The 20929-nt window shown below is 46.3% G+C and overlaps 5 protein-coding genes across 5 annotated transcripts; 2 read left to right on the forward strand and 3 right to left on the reverse strand.

The window, feature by feature from the left end:
- Positions 1-45: 45 nt before the first annotated feature.
- On the forward strand, positions 46-844 carry L203_103971 (uncharacterized protein; the record flags this gene model as incomplete). The annotated part of the gene is made up of 5 exons (XM_066213361.1): positions 46-220; positions 264-282; positions 350-443; positions 487-735; positions 794-844. 5 exons carry the CDS (start codon positions 46-48, stop codon positions 842-844), a joined length of 588 nt encoding a protein of 195 aa, XP_066069458.1.
- A 1903-nt stretch (positions 845-2747) lies between these two features.
- Positions 2748-4136, reverse strand: L203_103972 (uncharacterized protein; the record flags this gene model as incomplete). The annotated part of the gene is made up of 9 exons (XM_066213362.1): positions 2748-2800; positions 2846-2862; positions 2949-2964; positions 3010-3100; positions 3145-3158; positions 3217-3241; positions 3303-3375; positions 3418-4027; positions 4073-4136. 9 exons carry the CDS (start codon positions 4134-4136, stop codon positions 2748-2750), a joined length of 963 nt encoding a protein of 320 aa, XP_066069459.1.
- A 969-nt stretch (positions 4137-5105) lies between these two features.
- On the forward strand, positions 5106-6626 carry L203_103973 (uncharacterized protein; the record flags this gene model as incomplete). The annotated part of the gene is made up of 8 exons (XM_066213363.1): positions 5106-5124; positions 5554-5698; positions 5741-5886; positions 5932-6044; positions 6087-6237; positions 6287-6362; positions 6409-6441; positions 6554-6626. 8 exons carry the CDS (start codon positions 5106-5108, stop codon positions 6624-6626), a joined length of 756 nt encoding a protein of 251 aa, XP_066069460.1.
- A 3456-nt stretch (positions 6627-10082) lies between these two features.
- L203_103974 (uncharacterized protein) lies at positions 10083-13871 on the reverse strand (the record flags this gene model as incomplete). Its single annotated transcript, XM_066213364.1, has 6 exons — positions 10083-10726; positions 10783-11076; positions 11129-11160; positions 11214-11272; positions 11325-13257; positions 13306-13871. 6 exons carry the CDS (start codon positions 13869-13871, stop codon positions 10083-10085), a joined length of 3528 nt encoding a protein of 1175 aa, XP_066069461.1.
- Positions 13872-14767: 896 nt separating this feature from the next.
- On the reverse strand, positions 14768-19711 carry L203_103975 (uncharacterized protein; the record flags this gene model as incomplete). Its single annotated transcript, XM_066213365.1, has 11 exons — positions 14768-14960; positions 15012-15134; positions 15181-15610; positions 15667-15791; positions 15841-15958; positions 16005-18790; positions 18838-18892; positions 18942-19086; positions 19131-19180; positions 19230-19412; positions 19471-19711. The coding sequence occupies 11 exons, from the start codon at positions 19709-19711 to the stop codon at positions 14768-14770; spliced, it is 4449 nt and encodes a 1482-aa protein (XP_066069462.1).
- Positions 19712-20929: the final 1218 nt, after the last annotated feature.

Raw genomic sequence — 20929 nt, forward strand, 5'->3', positions numbered from 1 at the left:
GCTATCTCAACGTTTATCCTTTTTCATTTTGCATTATCATCCATCATGAAATTATTTTCTCTGATTTTATTGTTGGCCATCCCAGCCCATGCAAGCCTGGTGGCAGACGCGTTGGGATGGGCGAGCGAGCTTGTCTCGGGTGGCAAATCCCCTACCTTGTCTAGGGTTGTTGAGGTGGATCAAGTGAAGACTATGGCTAGTTGGAGTTATACCGATTGCGGTGAGTTACTAGGTGACTGGAAGCGAGAGCTGATGGAGGATAGGTTTGGCTTCCGATGTCATGTAAGTCTTTTCGGCGCATCCGGGCCGTTTGTGTTTGCCCGCTCAGAGCGCTAAACGCGATATATAGCCAGCTCAAGTCTATCAAAGTCAGGCCTGATCCTCCTGTGCCAGGAAAAAACTTGACGGTCAATGTTGAGGCTGATGTACTTGAAACTATCGAGGTTTGTTTCTACTCATCCGCCCAAATATTAATATTGTATACAGGAAGGCGCCTGGGCCGACGTGACTGTCAAACTTGGCCTCATCAAGCTCTTCCAGAAACGATTCGACCTCTGTGAAGAAGCCCTTAATAACAATGCCTCTGTCCAATGCCCCGTCCATCCCGGCCCATACAAGGTTGAACAAACTGTGGCACTCCCCAAGGAAATTCCGAAAGCCAAGTTTTCGGTACAAATCCAAGGATATACGGTGAACGACGATGATATGGTCTGCCTGGATCTGTTTGCTGATTTTGTGAGTCCCTTGCGTGCTTTCTGGTGCGCCTTGATTGATGTGTTGTTGGCAAATGAAGAGGCACAGCCGTCTCAACTCGGCCGCACACGATGGTAGACATCTTGTGTAATAAATACGAATGGATTCAGTTGAAATGGAACGGAATACAAGAGAGCTGTGTAGTATCATGTACCAAATGATCTACCAGTCTTACATCTTCATTACATTTGACCATTGGTTATCAACAGTCATGCCTTAACAGATCATCAAACTCGTCGGTGACTTGGTCAGAGCCAGAGTATACAATTTAATATTTTTCATAAAAGATCGTGGTTATCGTTACAAATCATCAAAAACGTATGTCCACCTCCTCCTTCCGCTCATACTCCAAATCCCAAAGAAATTTCTTTCTCTCCCCCAGAGAAAGAAAAAAGAATCAGTCCATTTCCGTTCACCGTCAAGGATCCAAGGAAAAGCAACCATACCAGGGCTACTGACTCTTTTTCATATCGCATCGAGTTTGGTTTATGAATCGGAATTAAAAGTTGATGAAAAGGCAAAGCCATAAGAGCAAGTGCAGTAAAGAGTTAATGTTATTCAACGTGCTTCAGAGAAAGGTCAATGTTAGTAAAGCGGCTTAGCAAAAGGATAGAAGGACTGACTCAAGGCATCGAGTCATCAGAAACTTGAATACAAAGAGTTGTGAAAAGGAGTTCAACATATGTACTAAGCTTTTGTCAGTTTTCGCTTAAGAGGATAGAGATGACTCAACTGGATTGATTTGATCGTATACACAGAACGTATCGCACCAAACTGAAAGAAAAAAAGAAAAGCTGAAACGAGACTGATCGAAAGAAAATGAAAGATAAAGCATGAAATAAGACGAAGATTATTCTTAAAGAAATGAGCACCGAGAAAAGAAACGAGAGATGATACGAAAAATGAGCAAAGAGAATGAGTACGCAAATCAAACCAGACTATCTAACCAACTTGAGAATTCGTAGCCTACCACGTAAGAAGAGGAAGAAAAATGGTATATATAAAAAAAGAAAATAAAAAAAGATAGAAACGAGACAAGCAAACCAAGCGCAAAGCACTCTTGTATTCACAGCATTTGAAAGGTTGTATGTTGTAACCCACAAGTTCAACTTTCCCAAAACAAATCAAACAATCTCAATATGTATTGCTTTGTCCTGACAATTGTGCGTTTCATAGCGCGATTCCACCCCACAACAACTTTCTCGCTCTGCGCATCAAGCCAAGAGAAGGGATTGTTTGTCGCGAATGTAAGATTGCACCGAAAATTGGGAGTTAAGAGCGAAGGTAAAGGGAAATGAGAACAAGTGAGCAGGAGATCCATTGAATGCAGTGACCCTTCAATTTCGGGCCCGTCTACAACCAAAGCAATATCATTTCTGTTCATCAAGAACAGGCTGGGGGGCGATACTATCTCCTAATCAGATGAATTGGTAAGACACAAAGATCCATTGCCGCGTTGTATTCCTTATCAATAGGAACTCGAGCAAAGCAACGTACACCCGAGCAAACCGAGTGACGCTATCTTTGAGTATGGGATTGAGTTAAACATGTCGAAAATGTATGAGGGGTCATAGAGTAAGAAGGAAATATCAGAGTATGGCACAAGCGGCGGAGAGGAGACCATATGGAACAGTCATAGCCGAGTGAAGAAGGGTCGATCGAGAGGAATAAACCGAAAGGAATCCAGAGCCAAGATGGAGTAGAATATCAGAGAGATTGAAACAGAGTGAGACTGGCGCTGAAAAATCTGAAAAAGCCTGAGACCGAGTCGAGAGGAATAAAATTTCATCAAACCGTGAATTTCGTTGTCGGAGAACGTAGAGCCAAAAAAACGTCGTAACCCATTCCATATGATACAGGTCAATAAGCGGTGCGAGAGCTTGTTTGAAACATTAACACGCAAGGTGTTATGGCAAAACCGATAGAACATGAAGGAGAACGTGATGTAGAAATGAACATTGAGGGATGACTCAAGCATTGAGTACTGAAGGGATTTATGCGAAAAGCCAGGCGATTCCACAAGATAGATACAAGCAAAATATTCCGTCTATACGGTCTTAGCTTGTGTCTAGATGTGAAGAGTGAGACTCACAAAAGTTATCGACAACCCTTATTCACTGATCAGTCAGACACATCTAGGCTTAATAGCTCCTTCCAGCTTGTTCAGGGCTGTCAGAGGCAGTGCGGTTCATCACCCCGCCGTGCAAAATTCTGCCAAGGGTCAACCATGATCATAGAGAACAGGACGCGACATACTCTCGTAGTTTCGTACACTCTCTTTGCTGTTCCTCAAGTTGCGCCAAAAGGTACCTGTTTGCGCCTTCAATAGCTTGGATATGCAAAACAGCTACAACAGCATGAGTATAATTCAGAGGAAAGTGGACTACATACATCGGTCGAGTAGACTTGATTTGGATGCCCTCTGATTCGAAGGAGGCAGAGCGTCTTTGAGTCTTTTGAAACCTTCCCGCAATTCATCTCGCCTTCGCTATTCATTCTTGTGTCAGTATACCACCATAACGAGAACCCCGACGCGATCGAAAGCTCACCTGTTCACTCTCGATCCTTGCCCTTCGAACATCTTCTCGTTTGTTAGACACCGGCAGACGGTCATCGCCGCGGCTAGTCACGTCAGCTTTGCCTACCTATAAACACATGACTCACCCCGTCAAGCCAAGGCTGTCTTTCGGACTCTCCTCGTCTTCTTCTTCATCGCTCGACGCGTCATCCCGCTTTGTCTTTTTTGCACCTTTACCGCGACTTCTCAAACTACGCATGACACCTTGACTTTTGGCAGGCGACTGAGGAACCGTGCCCGTTGGGTACGGAAAACCAGCCACCATACTCAGCCCCGGCCCATTAGGAGACACATTGCCCAACGTCGAAACACCGCCCGACAGAGGACTGCCGTAAAAGGGGTACGTGTACGGATAGTTTTGATTGGGCGAGGCGTCGACAGATCCTGCTATACTATGGGGTGAAACGAGAGCAGGAGAAACGGCAGTCGCTGCACTAAACGACAGCCGGTTGGACGCGATGGAGCCATGGGGCGAGGAAGACAGCGCGGGCGATTTGGGCGACTTGGGTGATCGAGAGAATTCGCCCGTCACGGGCGAGCGATACGGATGAAAAAACGAGGGATGAGACGCGGTGGGACTCTGCTGTTGCTGATAGGTGAGTGCGCTGGGAGGATATGAAAAGTAATTGGAAGAAATGTCTATCGGCTGCACCGGCCCTCCCAAAGACAGAGGAGAGAGCGAGAACTGGTTCTCTGCTGACGCTACGGCCTGTCAGCGCACGACGCGTCGCCAGCACGTACATTTGGGCGACTTGTCCCGAGCCTCGGGAGACTTGGTCTCCGGCGTCGCAATGTAATACTCCATCGAGTTGCTATCTGCGCCGTCAGCCCGCGTTCCGCCTGGCCCAACCCACATGAAAAGGAGGAATCAAAGATATCGTCGACGAGACCTTCGTGATGGGTCGACATGTTATATAAACGACGGGCGTGCCTGGCTGGTCCACCGGGATTGAACAAACTGGGGATTTACCTAGGTGGCGACAAACTTTTCCCCTGTCCAAACCGTTGGGGTATTTATCATCGCATCAGCACAAGAGCCGGCCAAGAGAAAAAAGATCGGAGCATGCGCTAGTCCTCGAAATGTGCGAACATCCTCGGGAGGAGCGGCGCAGAACATGCGAGGCACCATCAGACGGTACAGTCACCCGTCACCCGTCTGTCTTCTTAAGAAGCAGCGTCTGCCGTGGTTGGACGATTTGCCACCCACCGTAAGTTCACGCCGACCACGGCTACCCCCGGAAGCATGCGGCATTACCGGGCATACACCAGGCGATCGTGGGACAACGTTGCTGAGCGTGGGGAGGAGGAAAGATCAGGACACGAGGCATCAAGGGTGCGGGTGTGGCCAGCGTCTGAAAGGTCCACGAGAGAGTTTGCATAGTCTGGGCTTGTGTAGCGTGGTGAGTATGGCCGTACAGACGATAGACGATAGGCGTATAGACGATAGACGTATAACAAAGAGGTTTGGGTAGCAGCGGCTGGGTTGTCGTGCTGTGTGTAGGAGAAGGAACAGGACCAGCTGCGCCGCGGCACTGCATAGAGTCTGTCAGGAGACAGCTATGCTTGGAAGCTGGCAGTGTGCAGGACAACCAGAGACAATGACGGCTGGCATTGGCATTGGGGAAAAGAAGAATGTCCAGTCGTGTCATCGAGGGGTTGGGAAAACGCCACATCGGATAATTCCGAATATTGCCGGCCAATCTTCCGCTTTTTGCCAAATCACATTCTCTCGTCTTCTTTTTCTATTACACTACTTTTACATCCATCATCCATCATGTCCGACCCTAACGACGGTATGTCTCAGCTCTCACTCGCTCTCACAAGCCATGGGCTGCATCACCCTTCCGCCTTGTAGGACAGTCTCTCGGCCCGCTTTTTGTAGATCTGGTATGCGGCGGTATCACGATGAGACTGCTCTGGACGCATCCGAGTATTTGGGAGTGCTTCTCGTGGAGGCAAACAGGATGACCGTCGCGTGGTTTGACAAGCGAGCTTTCGGTATCGCCTTTTTTTTTTCAGCGTTACGCTGTCCAGCATCCTGGATTTCTTGTCCATTTCCGGCGGGTCGATCTGGCGTTTAGCCATGGCATGGAATATCGCGGTGTTTCGCCTTTTCGCGTGTATCTTGTCCGCCCTTTTTTTTCTTTCGATTCCTGTTCAGACATGGCGTATCGACCGGAATCCGACTATCGACTAACGGCTGACTTTTTCCACCACAACAGTCTGGAAAGGTGATTCTGCTGCTGTTGGCAACGGCGATGTCTATGCCAGAGACAATTCTCCTAGGCGAGAAGCTCGTGGCGACGATGCCAGGAGTCCAAGAAGGGACAGGAGTCGAAGTCCTGCCAGGGCTGAGGAAAGAGGACGGTGAGTGGGTGTGGTTGGTAGTGTGTAGGTTGACGAAAGTAGAACCGATGGCCCGGCTCCCGTCAACAAGGGAAACAACCTTCACGTCAGTGGTTTGTCTCGTGTTGTCAACGAGCGTATGCTCGAAGACTTGTTTTCCAAAGCAGGCAAGGTTGTCAAGGTACAAATAATGGTTGACCCGCATTCCCGTACGTCCATTGTATCACACGTTTATATGCTGATGGTAAGAATAGAAGAGTCTCGTGGTTTTGGTTTTGTCATGATGCAAACCAACGAAGAGGCTCAAGCGGCTATTGACCAGCTGTCTGGTCAGAACATTGAAGGCAAGACCGTCACTGTTGCCCATGTATGTATAAAAGAAACGATCACATGGTTGACAATAGTGCAGGCTCGACGGGGTCGCGCTCGCACTCCCACCCCTGGTCGATACCATGGTGTCAAGGCAGACTCTCGACCCCATTACGGTTCTAGTTATGACAGGCCTTATCAACCTAGGTCTTATGACGCTCGATACGTTGACCGAGCCCCTTCTCGCGGTTGTAAGTCTTTGGTTATCCAACCTTGAGCAGTTATTGATTGGCTGCAAAGACGAGGAACGCGAAAGATATGATCGACGTGAAAGATACGACGATCGCAGGCATGATGACCGATATGCCCGTGATCGGTAGGTTCTGCTTTTATGGTGCAAGCTTGTGCTGACATGGTAACAGTTATGATGATTATTATCGAGGTGCCCCTCCTTCGTAAGTCTTGATATTTTTCCCTGGACATGTTACTATTTCATTGTGACTGAGCGTTTTACGCCATGCCCTTCTTTCATATTCCTTGACACAGTGATCCTTATTATTATCGTAGTGATCGCGACGGCCGTTACGACAGCAGGAGAGACGACAGGTCTAGCAGGTACGACGAGAGGCCTAGGTATTAGGTATGGCCCTGAAGATTTGTTATTTCAACCATCTTGTGGTGTGGCGTTGCATAATTCAAGATGTATTTCTTTCTTTGATACAAGATCTAAACACAGATTGTGATCCCACGGCTGATGATTTTCTAAACCTCTTCAGATGCTGACTTTATTATGCCCTTTTCAGTTAATTTCCCAAGCAGTCTCAGCTAACCTCTCTGCTCTTGACTGGGATCTGCCTTTGCTCTTTTCGCCAACTCTCTTTGTTTATTTTCAGGGCACATTTCAGTAAGTGCCATACTTTGGCTGCCTCACTGCCTAATGGAGAGAGATTGACAATTAATCTTACAGGTGACACTTGAGGTGCGTCAGGCTGACCTTTGTGCGCGCTGTTGGACAGGTGCTGTGGACGAAACAACGGTAAACCGTTTCCGCTTCTTCTCGCCGGAACTCTCCCCATTACCGTGATTTCGCCTGCAATGTCTACTAAATGTATAGGGGACATGACTGGTATCTTTTCTCTGAGCTGTATTGAATAATTCTTTAAACTTCACATCCAATACGCTACCCAACAACTCGTACGCTTTTGTATCAGACAGATAAGCGTGTTCACCTATGTGTCTGTGTCCGACTTGTGGGACTGATGAGAAAGATTGAAGGGTTGGTCGTGATCGCCGGATTGGAAAGATGTCCTACTATCTGTCCTGCTGCTTAAACAGGTTGAAAGAGACCCAGCAACTTCATTTTTCAAACTCATTCGTCCGCCAAGAGGTGAATATGGGGCTGATATATAAGCATCTCTGGCATATGTTGTATGACGAAGCTGGATCTTGGGACAGCAAGGTAGAGACGAGACTGACGCTAGACAGCATGAATATGGACAATGGCTGGGTAGAGAAGAACGTGATTAAGAGTGAGTAACAGGTATCAACGAGGTAAAGGAGTGAAGCGAAGTGAGTCCTCTATTGAAATCCTCCTGTCGGCATCTTGCCACATCGGATGGCCTCTTGACTTGAATTAACTCCTGGCCAAGGGATGAAGAGAGTAGACTGCTGAACTCAATTTTGATAAAACAACTCAACGCCTTGTTGTGCTTCTTACCCCCTGCTGACTCTCCTGACAAGGACTGACCGCCTGCTTCTAAATATTGCGTCTTGTTCTCACTCTTGCTAGGAGGTATTGAGACAGAGCAGCTGGTGGTGGGTGTAACGAGTGCTGTGGATAACTTGGAGATACGCTCGGCGACAGAAAAGACGGATTTGGGAGGACATGATAGAGGATGCCAGCAGATCGCAAGAGATACTTGAATTCTGCAGGGATAAACGTCGTCGACTCAAAATTGCTCTGGCCTGATGACTCGGCATCCCACCTTTCCAGTTTGTTTCGAGTCTCCTCCTCAATCTCCTACGTTTGAAAACCCTACATTCTTTGCTTTCCGCCAATACTCAAGAAACTTTGTATCGCCTTTTGAACTCTCTTCCATTCCTCTCTTTCCCTGTCTAAATCAACTACCTCTTTCCCAACCTCTTTCTCATCGCACGTTAAAAAGCTACGATTGGATTTGGGTCGCCTGGGCGAATCTGGAGGATACATTTCATCCCACTCTCTCATTCAGTCCATGACACACTCGCCCATCAAGTAGGAAGAAACATGTTTGGATCCCAGCAGAAAACGAGCTTGCAGCGAAAGAGGAGAATAATGGTGATAAACCATATGTCAAGCTCGGGACCGTAGTAAGTGACCTCTCTGGAGGGATGGGATGGAGCGAGAATGGTTTTCCAGTGACTGAGGTTTAGTCAAATGGGTGTAGAGGGCAAAGGCTTACATGGAAAGCAGAGCTACCGCAACATGTTGTCAGTTTTGGTTCGCTCATGGAGAATCTCGTTGCTAATCCCAAATGTGTCTTTCTTAATTCGGAATACAAATGCCAATTCTGACGGCTTATCCAGGATGATTACATCTCCCATCTCGGTCCCAACCAGCACACTGTCGCCCTTCAAGTCTTGATGACACACTCGACCCTTTTCATACAGCCTGTCCCCTACGCAAGACAATAACTGGTCTAGGATGTACACTGCCCTGGACGGAGCGATCGGTAACAGATGCGATGGCAGTGGAACATGCTTTGTGGCTTAATCTTCTGCCTGCAGATTATTAGCAAATCTTAACCGATTCCAATCGGTGTTCCTAAAGGACCTACCGATAAGATAACAGTGTCCTGGTGTCCGGATCTAACCTTCTATGCCAACCAAACATGGACGTCCAGGCAAGTCACACAAGAATGTGGACTTGCGGAGCAGTCGGACAGCGATGAGAGGATGATGGTGATAGAGAGGTGTATATTGGAGTGCATGCTTGTCTCGAAATATCAACATTCTTGGCCCTTCGTTGGGAATGCCATCACTCACCCATCTCCCATCCATCCCGGTAACTTTGTAGACCGTACTAAACTTGCCTTTTCCCCAAAAGACCGCCCTTGAGAGTACGGTAGGAAGGTATACTTGGCTATACCATGTCTGAGCAGACTGTCAGGTATAGACACCAGTGTGGGCTCTTGTTTGATTTGGTTGACATGTCTGTCATCTTGGGACTTTGGTGGAATTTGCCTTCAAAACTTATTCCCACTAGGTTGAAATCGCAGGCCCGACGAACGATAGCTGTTCATCATTCTTTACTGGACTCCTGCCTCTTGTCAAGGGACAGCTAGAGTGGACAAAGAGTGTAGCTACCCCCGAATACTGTGTCTCTATGGAATTGGGCATGTCGTGGCTTGGTAGAATCGTACAGCCGTTGCCATCATTTCGCTTCTCGTTTTGTGACGGCTCATATGAGGTATGGCGTGAGTTTGTTTATCAACCTCGCGCCAGTAGAAAGAAGGGCTTGATGAGGGATGTGAAGGAGGAGACAAGGGATAGACAGCCGGATGAAAGGGCGGTGTTATTGAAACTATACCGAATGCTTTAAAATTCAAGCTGGAAACGTCTGCTATACACTCAGAGTTACTCCAATGCCTAAAGACAGAGTTGTTGATGAGAACACGCCGAGAAATACAAGAGTATAACATTACAACCAAAGTTGCTCGGAAAAGTTTGTACTAGGCGATATGCATTCGAGCACGGCATACACTCTATCTGGCTGTATTTCAGGAGGAAAAGATGTTTGGTCAAGAGTTGCTTATATGATTAAAGACTCAAATAGAGTTTAATAAGAAAGAATGACAAAAAGGTAAAAATGACTAGACGTCGTTTGACCGGTGGACAAGAAAGTCATCATGTCCCGACGCCATCCAACACAGGGATTTTTATGAATGTCTGGAACGATAGAAGGAGATTAAGAGGCGAGGAATAGGCACACAAGAGCATTTTAATAATATACTGCATGTTGCCTTCAATTGAGCTTAAACCTGAAGATGAGGTTATTCTAGACACCACTATCAATAGTTATAAAGTATCTCTACGTCATCTTAAAATGCTACTGTGTTCACTTGCCCGTTGGAATGACCCAGCCCTTCTTCCCAGCCCAGCCACCTCTTCCCTTGAGGTATCGGTGTTCCAACAACGTGTTGGCACTGGGACGGTCATTGGCCTCGATCTCCATGCACCTCTTTACAAGGTCGGCAGCATCGCCTAGTCCCCCTCCGCCATCTGCTTCTAGACCTTCTTGACTTGAACTGCACCTCGCCACTAGCGCAGCGTTGGCACTGGTTCCCTCTGATAATCCGTGCAAGACTTCATCAGGCAAGTCTGAAAAGGGAGTCTCGCCCACGAGGAGGACATAGGCTACTACTCCCAAAGCCCATACATCTTGTTCCTTTCCCCCATACATTTCACCTCTCAAAATCTCGGGCGAAGCATAATGCAATGTGCCCGAGAAAGTGTCCCATTTCTTACCTGGTCTCCAATGAGCTGCTGAACCAAAGTCAATGAGCTGGCAATGACCAGAACCGTCAAGAATGACATTTTCATCTTTGATATCTCGGTGTACAATGCCATTGGCGTGAAGAAATCGGACAGCATCCGTTAGTTGACCTACAAGCGAGCGGACCTCAAAAGATTCGAGACCTGACGGTTGTGATTCAACACGATCGAAGAGATCCAAACCTGTTCCAAAGCGAGGCATGACCACTATTCCGTGCGATCAGCCATCAAGGTTGTTAGTATAGAGAGCGAAAGAGACACACGATAGTAGAACTCTTTATCTTCAAAAAAGTCTAAAAGCTTGCATATATTTGGATGGCCCCTTTGAGGAGAGCTTTTGATTTCCTCTGCAATATACTTTTGTGTGGTAGTCAGTAAGTTGTGTATGTTCTCAGGAGTTATGGGCCTGCTATTGTCAAGTTCAGTGGAACTGGGTTGCGACACTGGAGTACTGCTTCCAACCTCGGAATAACCAGAAAGGGAACGAGCTGGATCCCATGGTGACATTGTTTTTGGAGGAATGTACAGAAGATGACGTAGTTGGTCCATTACATGAACTAGACAACTTATTAGCCGAAGGATTGTACCCAGTATTAATTGTAGACTGACTCTCAACAGGAATAGGTCCCAACACCTTGTGTCTATCAACGCATCAGCGAACCATCTTCAACATCAACACCCACAAGATACGTACTTTTTCCAGCAATCAGCCAGTATCCTCGCTTTGATAATATATTTGATGATTACTTCATCCTACGAATTGCTCTTCAGTACTTGATTCATCTCAGAGAGCAGAATCACATACACCAACAGGCTGCTCCCCTTTCGGTCCTTTGACTTTTGCTCTCATCACAAGACCATACGCCCCCTTGCCTGCTTCCTTGATTATGATATAATCATCAATACCTCTTCCCCCTATTCCACTCGTTTTCTCTTCTGTCGGAGTACCGCACTCGCTCGGAACGCCTGTGCTAGGTGCTATACTAATCGTTGAGTCTAGTCGATCTATGGAAGGATGATGTGGTGCAATGGTGCTTGACGAACGTGAAGTAGGTGGCAGATTTGGGGAACGGAATGGCGAGAATGATTGAAGAGATGGCGTGTCGGCTGCTTTGGAGCTCGATGAGGGTGGGAGGGAAGTCGATGGTGGGAATGTGAAAGGTTGAACGACTCGACCTGCGACAAGGCTGACTCTGTTCATGTCTCTTCTGCGGCCGGATGAAGGTGATATGGGAGGCGTAGAATTGTGGGATTTGGGAGAACGTTCAGGCTGCTGAAGACTGCGGCTGTAGTCCCGAATAGTATCTAAAGTGGTAGATGTGACTTGTAGAGGCGGGAAAGATGATTCTTGAGTAGAAAGTGCTTCACTCGGTGTGACTGTTCTGGTTGATGGAGTGGAAGGTTCATCAGACGGAACGATAGGCGTCGAATTGAGAGGGGACGTTTTGAAAGGCAAAGTTGGTGCAGCTTTTCTTACACCTAACATGTTCTGTTTTGAAAATGTGCTTTCAAATAAATTGAATGACTGCTTTTCTCGGCCCCCAATCACAGCGGCTGTCGAATTTGGCTCAAGAGCTTCAGGATCTATCCTCAAATGTGGCAAAGATACGTCCTCTTCAGACACCTGCTCATTTGAGCGAGGCTCCTCTGTAGAGACAAAGTTGAAACTGCTTTTTGCTCTTTCCAACCCTAAACCCTTTCCAATTTCTTGGACCCCGCCGCCCCAGCCATCATTAATCTTTTGTGTTCTTGGATCCGCGTCCAGCTCCTCGTCCACTTTCATTAAAAGTTTTTCCCTCTCACGTTCGCGTTTGGTCTTCGTACGCGGTAGTGACGGGGCATCAGCTTTTGGCACAGCACGAAGAGAATCGCTTCGACCTATACTGTTCCACCTGACTGGTGGATCATCAGGATTAGGATTGAGAATGACATCGTCATCACTTGATGCTACAGTTTGAGAAGCTTGTGCAGCTGTCTTTGTCATTGATTCTGGCTGATTCAACGAACAAGTTTCCAAACCTAGAATTCCAGCCGATCCCTTTCCCCTCAAACCATTCTCTCTGTTTTTGCAACTTGTCTCTGTGTCTTCTTGTGGCTCGCATTGAGATATGAGAGGACTAGAAGCAATGATATTTTGATTGTATTCCGGCTGAGTGATTGCGCGCTGAAGTTCAAGAGGTCGGGCTATAGAACTTGGAGAACCAGGATCAAGTGCATGTTGTTTCTCGGGGCCAAGATACTCTGCTGACACGGTAGAACACAGGGCGGGACGTTTGTCTCGTTTCTCAGTCTTGTCATGATGCTGTTCCGTTTGTAACTGATCCTTGAGTTCTTGATTGCTCTCATCGTCATCACTACTGCCGTTGCTACCCAGTCCAGCTGACACCCCATGTAATGTCCTCCACTCTGGCATAGACTGTATATCCTTCCACTCCTGAGTTGTGGGCGTAAAAACCATTGTTACCGGTGCATGATGGTCCGAGGCAAGCGCCACTGGATTTGCGCCGTTACCATGAGGAAAAGTTGGCGGCAAGTGAGTATGGAGAAAATGTTGATTAGGTGAGAGTGATTGAGAAATGTAAGCCGGAAGGCCAAAACCGTTTTGTGGTAATGAAAGGTTACGACGGACAAAGATAGGTGATGGGCTAGCAGAAGCTATAGGCGATTGTTCAGGAGATGTAGCTAGAGAACCGGATCGCGAAGAAGGCCGAGAATGAAGGTGATGATAATACCTGGCTCTGCTCTTTGTCAACCAAAACTTCACATATACGACCTAGACGACTTGCGAGTTATCCCAGAAAGTATCCTCGCTCTCATCCACACTTCCCTGTACACTTCCTTCGCTGACGACCCTTTTCCACCCACCTCGACCCTCTAATCGGCCTCGCCTTCTTCCATATACATCCTCCTCTTCCAATCTCTCCTCCTTCAACTCTTCCATCTCTCCCTGCTCTTCTCCTAATCTTCCATCCCTTTCCACATGCCCCATAGATGCCAAATCTCCCTGACTCTTGAATCTGATAGACCCACTCGCGACTCTCACACGGGATACATGGACACCTGAGCGATGCCGCCGTGGGTTGGGCGGAGGTGGGATAGCGCGAGGAGTCGAATGTGATGGACCGGCATCATTGTTCTCTCCATGGTGATAGCTGACTGGAACATTCCTATCAACAGGTGGCGAAGAGACGGATAGAGTTGGACTGGCCAGGTTAGCACTCGGTTCCAAACTAAATTTCGATTGTCGTAGATTGTTACTCTTCTCGGACGGAGTGGTTGGCTCCAAAGCGTTGGCAGGAGTGGTCAAAATGGTGGGCTGTAAGTCAAAAGACGATATAACAGTCGCTACCATCCTTCTCTTTGAATCGGATATCCTTGAGCCTGGCTGCTATACAATTATCGCTCACAAACGTTCTAAACAAGATCCGCTGGTGTGCTGGTATTGATAGCGTTGAGAGAGAAACACTATTCAATTAGCTTTTAATCTTTTGGTTGATTATTTGGTTTAGCTGTTTGTATGAAGGTGTGTGGCAGTAAACAACCCAACGATACCTAAAATGAGAGGCAGTGGGTATGACTCTGTTTGTCTTTCTTTCCACAGACAGAAGCATACACTGCAGATAGCCAGCAGATACAGCATATAGCAGAGACTTTAGGACAATAATCATGGCATCGATCCTTTGATTCTCTCCTCTAAACCGGTCTGACTGGCAAAGATGGCAAAGGGGCAAGAGCATTAAGATCATAAGTAGACTTACCTCTGTATATGCTCCAACAATGAGGTGGAGTTTGGATAGATGGTTAAGAGAAGAAAAAAGAAGTAAAGAAGAGAGATGAAAGGATTGATAAATGGATGCACGAAAGAAATTTGCCTTTAAGCGCGAGAATTCACTTAAAGGTTTTTTTTTTGTTTATCCTGTCTTATGCGATATTCATTCTGGCTGCATGCAAACGTCCAAAGAGCGATTGCGGGTAGACATAATCTGTTGTGCTTTTTTGCCTTATCTCGAGCCTTTTTGCCAGATACTAGCAGCTGTATGCATACTTTTGCGGCCATCGACCTTATTATACGAGTATCAATCATCTCTGTCTGCCCCATTGGCCTCTATTACCATTCTCCATTCATGGTGCCATTCGTGCTTGATTGCTTTGGTGGTGGACATTTGTACAATTTGACTGTTCCAGCCGTGTCGAAGCCTCCAGCGGCCACCACCATTTCGACCTGTCGAGGTCAGTAACGCCTTTCTTCTAACCTGAACTTACAGGATGAAAGACCAAAGAAGATGCGCTTGGCATGAAGTCAACAGGCCTTGATCTTGGAGTGTTGTATGCTGGTGGCACCGGTATTGTAATCTTTGCTAGTCTTTTGGGTTTCAGTGGATTACGAAAACCAGTGATTTCAAGATCTTGCTTGGTTGAGTACGCAGTGATGGCTGTACTCCTGTACATAATAGCATCAATGTCAGTGATAATGTGATAGATCGAATCTCACCTGGCCAATACTGGAGCGCCAGTATGTACAGCTAACGCCATCAACCCTTCATCTCTTTTTGGCAATGTAAACAGTGGTTCATCCGGCTTTCTTACATCCCACACCCTCACTTCCCCGTCCATGCTGCTCTTGGTCAATCTCATCTCGCTGCGGGAAATGCACAACTCACCTGCCAGTGACTAATTCTCGCATACTACCTTTTTGAAGGTGGACACTCTGTATCCAGATCTTGTGTTGTCTCCAGGTCCTCAAAACCACTTCGCCAGCATCTTCCGCACGCTTGTCAAAGAGTCTTACAACGCCGTCACCAAAACCAGCAACAAATACATTGCCTTCGGGCTCGTCGGATGAAATGGCAGTCAGATTAGATCCTGCTTGAGTTGCGATATCTCGAAGATGCCTCTCAACTGCCGCGTCCCATAACCTTACAGCTTTCATGTCACCGCCTACTAGCAAATGACCTTTTTGCTGCTCCCAGGCAGTCAATACACCACTGCTGTGACCAACAGGAAAAGTATCCGAGACAGCTCGGAATGCTGATGCTAGTGAAGTTTCGCCAGGTGTCTCGTAATCTCTAAAGATGCGGATGCTTCCTTCAGCTATGAATTTTTAGCAACATTGACATTATAATAACAAGGTGCTAAGAAACACTTACTTGAGGCAGTAAGAATCAAAGAGGATGCCATTTCGTTGACAAAATGGATAGAAGATATGCTACTTCCCATGATGTTTTGGCTGCTGAATTTGTTGAGTTTGACATTCTCTTGCCAATCCCAGATACTGCAGAAACATCAGCCACAAAATACACTATTAGACCAGCTTGACTTGCCAAATTTTGTCTGTATCATCTGTGACAGCGAGAATAGGATCGTAAGAGTGAAAAAGAAGCTGTAACGGCCATGCATCGTTATGCAATGTCCCAGCTTCTTCATTCCAAGGGTTTATCGCTGTTGCAACATAAGTATTCCGCTTCCGACAAACATTTAAGCGCACCTGAATATTCTTCCGAAGCTCGACTTCTCTCCACCATCTCTTCATTTCTATGATGCTTCCATGCCTGCTCGTTATACGTCGTACTCCCCGGCTCATCCGCATCTGGTGCCTTCATCTGAGGTGTTCTGAAATAATCCATCGCCCAATCAAAATAACCGCTCCTCAGTGGCAGAACATCATCTTTGACTTCTCTTGCTACCATACCAAGCCCAAGATCCACGGATCGGGCAAGGCCGTTGTTACCATATCTACCATCGACATCACCTCCTGCTTCACGGCCCTTCATACGTCGCATACGAAGGCGTTCCATGTCTTCTTCTGTAAGTGCCTCCAAGACTTGGTAAGCTTGAACAGGGGTCTGATCTAATCGAGAATGAAGGACACCAAGAGAAGAACGGGCGTTCATGTGATTACTGAGATAACCGAGGGAAGATGCGTTGCTTTTAGGCGTCGACGACCCAACATGATAGCTGCTGTGCGGATCTGGTCGAACGCGTTCGTGAGAAGAGCCTGGGTAAGGAGAAACGTAAGTAGATGAAGCGAGATCTGGAGCAGTGGGAATCTCATGCCGAGGTTGTGTAGGCGTAGTTTTATCTTGTTGTGGCTCGGTTGCGGTGAGGCCAGTGATAGATGCAAGGTTACGCAATGCATTCGCGACAGAGCCATTTTGTTTCGAAGAACCTGTGCTTCCACCGGTGGACCTGTTGCTATTTGTGTTGACTCGTGTGCGAGGGGCAAGCATGCCGAATTGCAAAAGTTTGGTGTCATCGATTGCCTGACGAGACAGAGCAGTATTGGTTTTAGATAAACATTGTTGATGAATGGCGTTTCTGATAGCCGAGCCTTCAGCACGTACAAATGCTGAGCTGATGAGCAAAGCGACAATATAATCCACTACTGTCGAAGCAGCCATTGCCACTTCCGTGTGTGGATCCACCGATAAATCTAAAAGAGTTTCAAAAAGGACTTTGAAACTACTTAAAAGTGTCAGGTTGTGTTGATATTCTTCCGGGTGTTTGTCCTCATTCATTGTCCAAGCTTCGAGTGTCTCCGAAACGATATCCTTAGGTATGGATTGTTCTGTTTCTGCCATAATCAAAGCTGCCTCTTGTTCATAATACACCCAAGCGGCGCAAACTAACCATCCTCGCCATTCTCTCACCACGCAGCTGATTACCACAACAAGCTCTTTGCGAACCAACAGGCTGGCATCTTCTTTGACAGACATGACACTCGCAAAGGCTACGCCGGCTTCAAGTTCCAATTGCTGAATATCTGAAAGACCAATCTGCGCACCCGTTCCACCACCACCCTTGATAGTTGAATTGGGAGATAGCGCCGATGCCCCTAAAAGCGTTCCGAAAGCATAGAGAGCCGCTGCTCGAACTTCCACAGAAGTACTTCTCAATGCTGCAAGTAACTCTCCCTGTCGCTGAGATTGCCAGAACATCGCTTTAGCCTCGTCAAATTCCGCCCACATCTGCGCGATACAGAGCAAACACCAAGTCTTGAGCAACCAATCATCTTCTTGTAGCCTTGTGACACAAGCCTCAAATACGTGCGAATTAAGACAAGCCGTTTGGCCTTGTCTAAAGTCTCTGCATAAAATAGAAAGGATGAATGCTGACATGGCACGGTGTTCGTTGGCATTGGGAATAACGAGGTGGCCCTGTTGTGGATAGGCTGCTAGAATTTGAGTAAAGTAGGTATAGCCCGCATCACGCAAAAGGTCGATTTGACATGACTGATCGATTGCAAGGATCCGCGCCCAAATGTAGATGAGCACCGGTTTGAGCTCAATAGCTGGCGACGCGAGTAGTTTTTGCACGTACGGGAAAATGCCTATTGATAGAGAAAGGTGAACAGCCCATGGTCCGAGATCCACAAACCTAGAAATGAGGATCAAGGCTCTTAAACGATGCGATTGGGATAACAAGACCTGAAGGACAATTGGAAGTTGTTCAGGCGGAGACCGTGCGACGGCGCCGCTGGTATTTTTTGCTGTTCGTTTCGTAGTCACTGACGCACCATGCTGCAGCCAGACCTCAAATGCTTGCAAGTGTTGAGCAAAGAACGTTGATGGATTATACAATCCAGGTGGAATTGCCAACGGTTTGCCTGGTTCAAGCTCACCCACTTGATCAAAGATACCAGGAAGTTGAACAAGGCACGCATCCACAGCGAGGTCCCACGATTCCCAGAGAGGATGGTTATGGGTATTTGGTATCTTGGGAATGGATGTCGGAGTGCAATGGTAAGCAGACATGATTCTCTGAGCCAGTAAAAAATTCCTAAACAGGGCTGCTACAAGCAGATCCTGCCTGAATAGCCGATTAAACATATCTCGAGGAAACGATAGCCAAGCTATTGTGTCTGTCACTGCTGTAAAAATCCAGCTCAGCTCTCCCAATGGTGTTCTTCTGTCCTTCAAATCCCCCGGTATTCTCATAGCAAGATCCAGTGTAATCCTTGATCGTGGGTCATCAGGGCTCAAGCCGGTATTTCTACGCAATGGATCTTGAAGGACGAAATGCCGCAAAGCAGTTTCGATTGGAGACGTTAAACAACAAGTGAACAGATCTGCGGGGAGATCGGGTGACATGGGAAGGATCTGATTGGCTTGACAAGCAGCGAGATGAAGAGTTTCAGTGTAAGACGTTCGAGGTTCATCGTGCCCAGCTTGTGTAGCGGCATAACGAGCTTCCACATCTCTACGCTCGGCAGACTTCATAAAATTGTTGAGAATGTTGCCTGCTGCCGAACATTCCCAAATATAGATACACGGGCTGTCGCTTGTCAATGGGATTTTTATAAATGCTTGATTGAGACTTACGATCCAAGCCATTCTTGGAGGTCATAAAGGCTTACTGGTATGTACTGTGTATAGTCTATGCTGTTGTCAATAAACTATGTGATAAAAGTCATATGGAAACGTACTCTTATTGAAAACCCATATTTCTCCTGATGGCGTTGGTCTAGGTACGCCATGACCATTATAATAGAACACGACACGCTCATCTTTTGTATTCTTTCTCATACTGATACAGTTCTTCTTGGTATCCTCAACTGAGGGATCAAGAAACTACAGCGGATTAACTATGGCTTTCTATCATAGCTTGAACGTACTGCTTTGTATTTAACCTTGGGATTCAAAGTCTCAAACTGTTGATGTAAATCTATACAAACAGTAAGCTTTCACGATCATGTTTCATACGTAGAACCCACTTCTCCCAATAGCATCAATGGCTTTACCAGCAGGCAATTGAGTAGGGTCGATCCAGCACTCAGTCTTTGCACACGGATTGGTCTTTACAACATCTGGCGGGTCCACACCTAGATTTAAACATATAAACAGCCCAGCTGTTACAGTCTTCAACTTGGATCTCAACCTCCAAGGCGATTTACTCGCTACTTGCTGTCAGTTTAACGCATTTGGATAAACGAGTTTTGAGATATCTGAATTTACCTCTGTCGTCATCCATATCATCCTTCTTCTTCCCTTTGCCACCCATATGTCTCAGAGCAGTCCAATATTGCAGAGCAGCGCCCACATCGACATCTCCTGGCTCAAATTCTAGTTCAGCGGCAAACGCTTCATGGTGTTCATAGACTTCAGCTGGATAAGCGGGATAGGCCGAGTGGATTTGGGAGGTTGAGCTTTCATCACGAGCATAAGGAAGGGAAGAGTCCTCTAGGCATTCCTTCATCACGGTCGGGTTGGTGTATAAAGGTGAAGGCAAAATAACAAAACAATAAAAAGCTCATTAGATATAATAGATTTCTTGGTCATAGCCATGATGATGAGCCTGATTTTCAATTATGTGCCTGATTTGAGGATAGTTGGAAATGGTATTTAATGATAAAATAGATAAGAGTTTTCTTCGCCGTGCTATATTTTCGACTGGAGGATTCTTTTTAACCATATTTTGGTTTGTATATAGCAACAGTGAGTTTCCAGCTACCAGATTACAGGTATATTGCCTTATTTACTGAACATGTTGAAACTTTTGAGAGACGTCTGATTGGAACTGTATCCGACAAGACCGTGTAAAGAACAATTTTTAAGCATTTAACTGCTATAATTCACCAGCATATTGAACTTTCTGTCGAAGCGCGCAAAAAGATATGACAAGCTTATCAAAACAATCTTGATTACGAGAAAAAGCCTGACAATCTCATCCATGACTGTTTGATTGCTTACTGAAGGTGATGCGTACGCGACTCTAGAACTGATTATAGCTGAAATTTTGAGGAGAAAATCCTATATCTGAAGGTCATTCGTAAGAAGCAACAAAAACCTTGAATGGTCTGTAATATTGGGTGAATTTATCGAGAAGACTGAAGATCATCGTAGTAGATGCCAGATCATTCTCCGACTTGATTTCAGATTAGAGAAGGCATATTGACATATTCAGTATATCTCTTGAGAAGCTCCGATACAACAACTGTGAGAAGTGATGACTTTGTTGAATATCCTCATGCTCGTATGAATAGTCTTGTTTCGCATCGATTACAGCCATTCGCTACCAATATCTGTCTTTAGGTGGGCTGAATCTTCCGAGCGTCTCTCATTGACGATGTTATCAAATGATGCTGTTCAATGGAAATGACTTGTGGCAGTCGCCATATCTTTTTGTAATGAGTTTACTGAATGTTCTGTATTCTGATGGTTTCTTGTTTACGTGTACGTTAACCTAAACCTAAAGCTCGCCAATGTTGGCATCAAAAGCATTTGCGATGGTAGCCTTCACATAAAAAGACGATTTGCAGTTCAGAATATTAAAAGTCAAAAGCAAAAACTTCTCTTTGTTTAGATCTTCCATTTTCTAAAAATCTTATCTCTTCTGGCCTAGAAATGGTTATCAGAGATGCTCGACGTTGCACTTTGTTTAAAAGGTTCTAACAAGTTTAGAGCCATAAAATAG

The sequence above is a fragment of the Cryptococcus depauperatus genome, chromosome 4 (assembly GCF_001720195.1).
Source record: "Cryptococcus depauperatus CBS 7841 chromosome 4, complete sequence".
In the NCBI taxonomy this organism is placed as follows: Eukaryota; Fungi; Basidiomycota; class Tremellomycetes; order Tremellales; family Cryptococcaceae; genus Cryptococcus; species Cryptococcus depauperatus.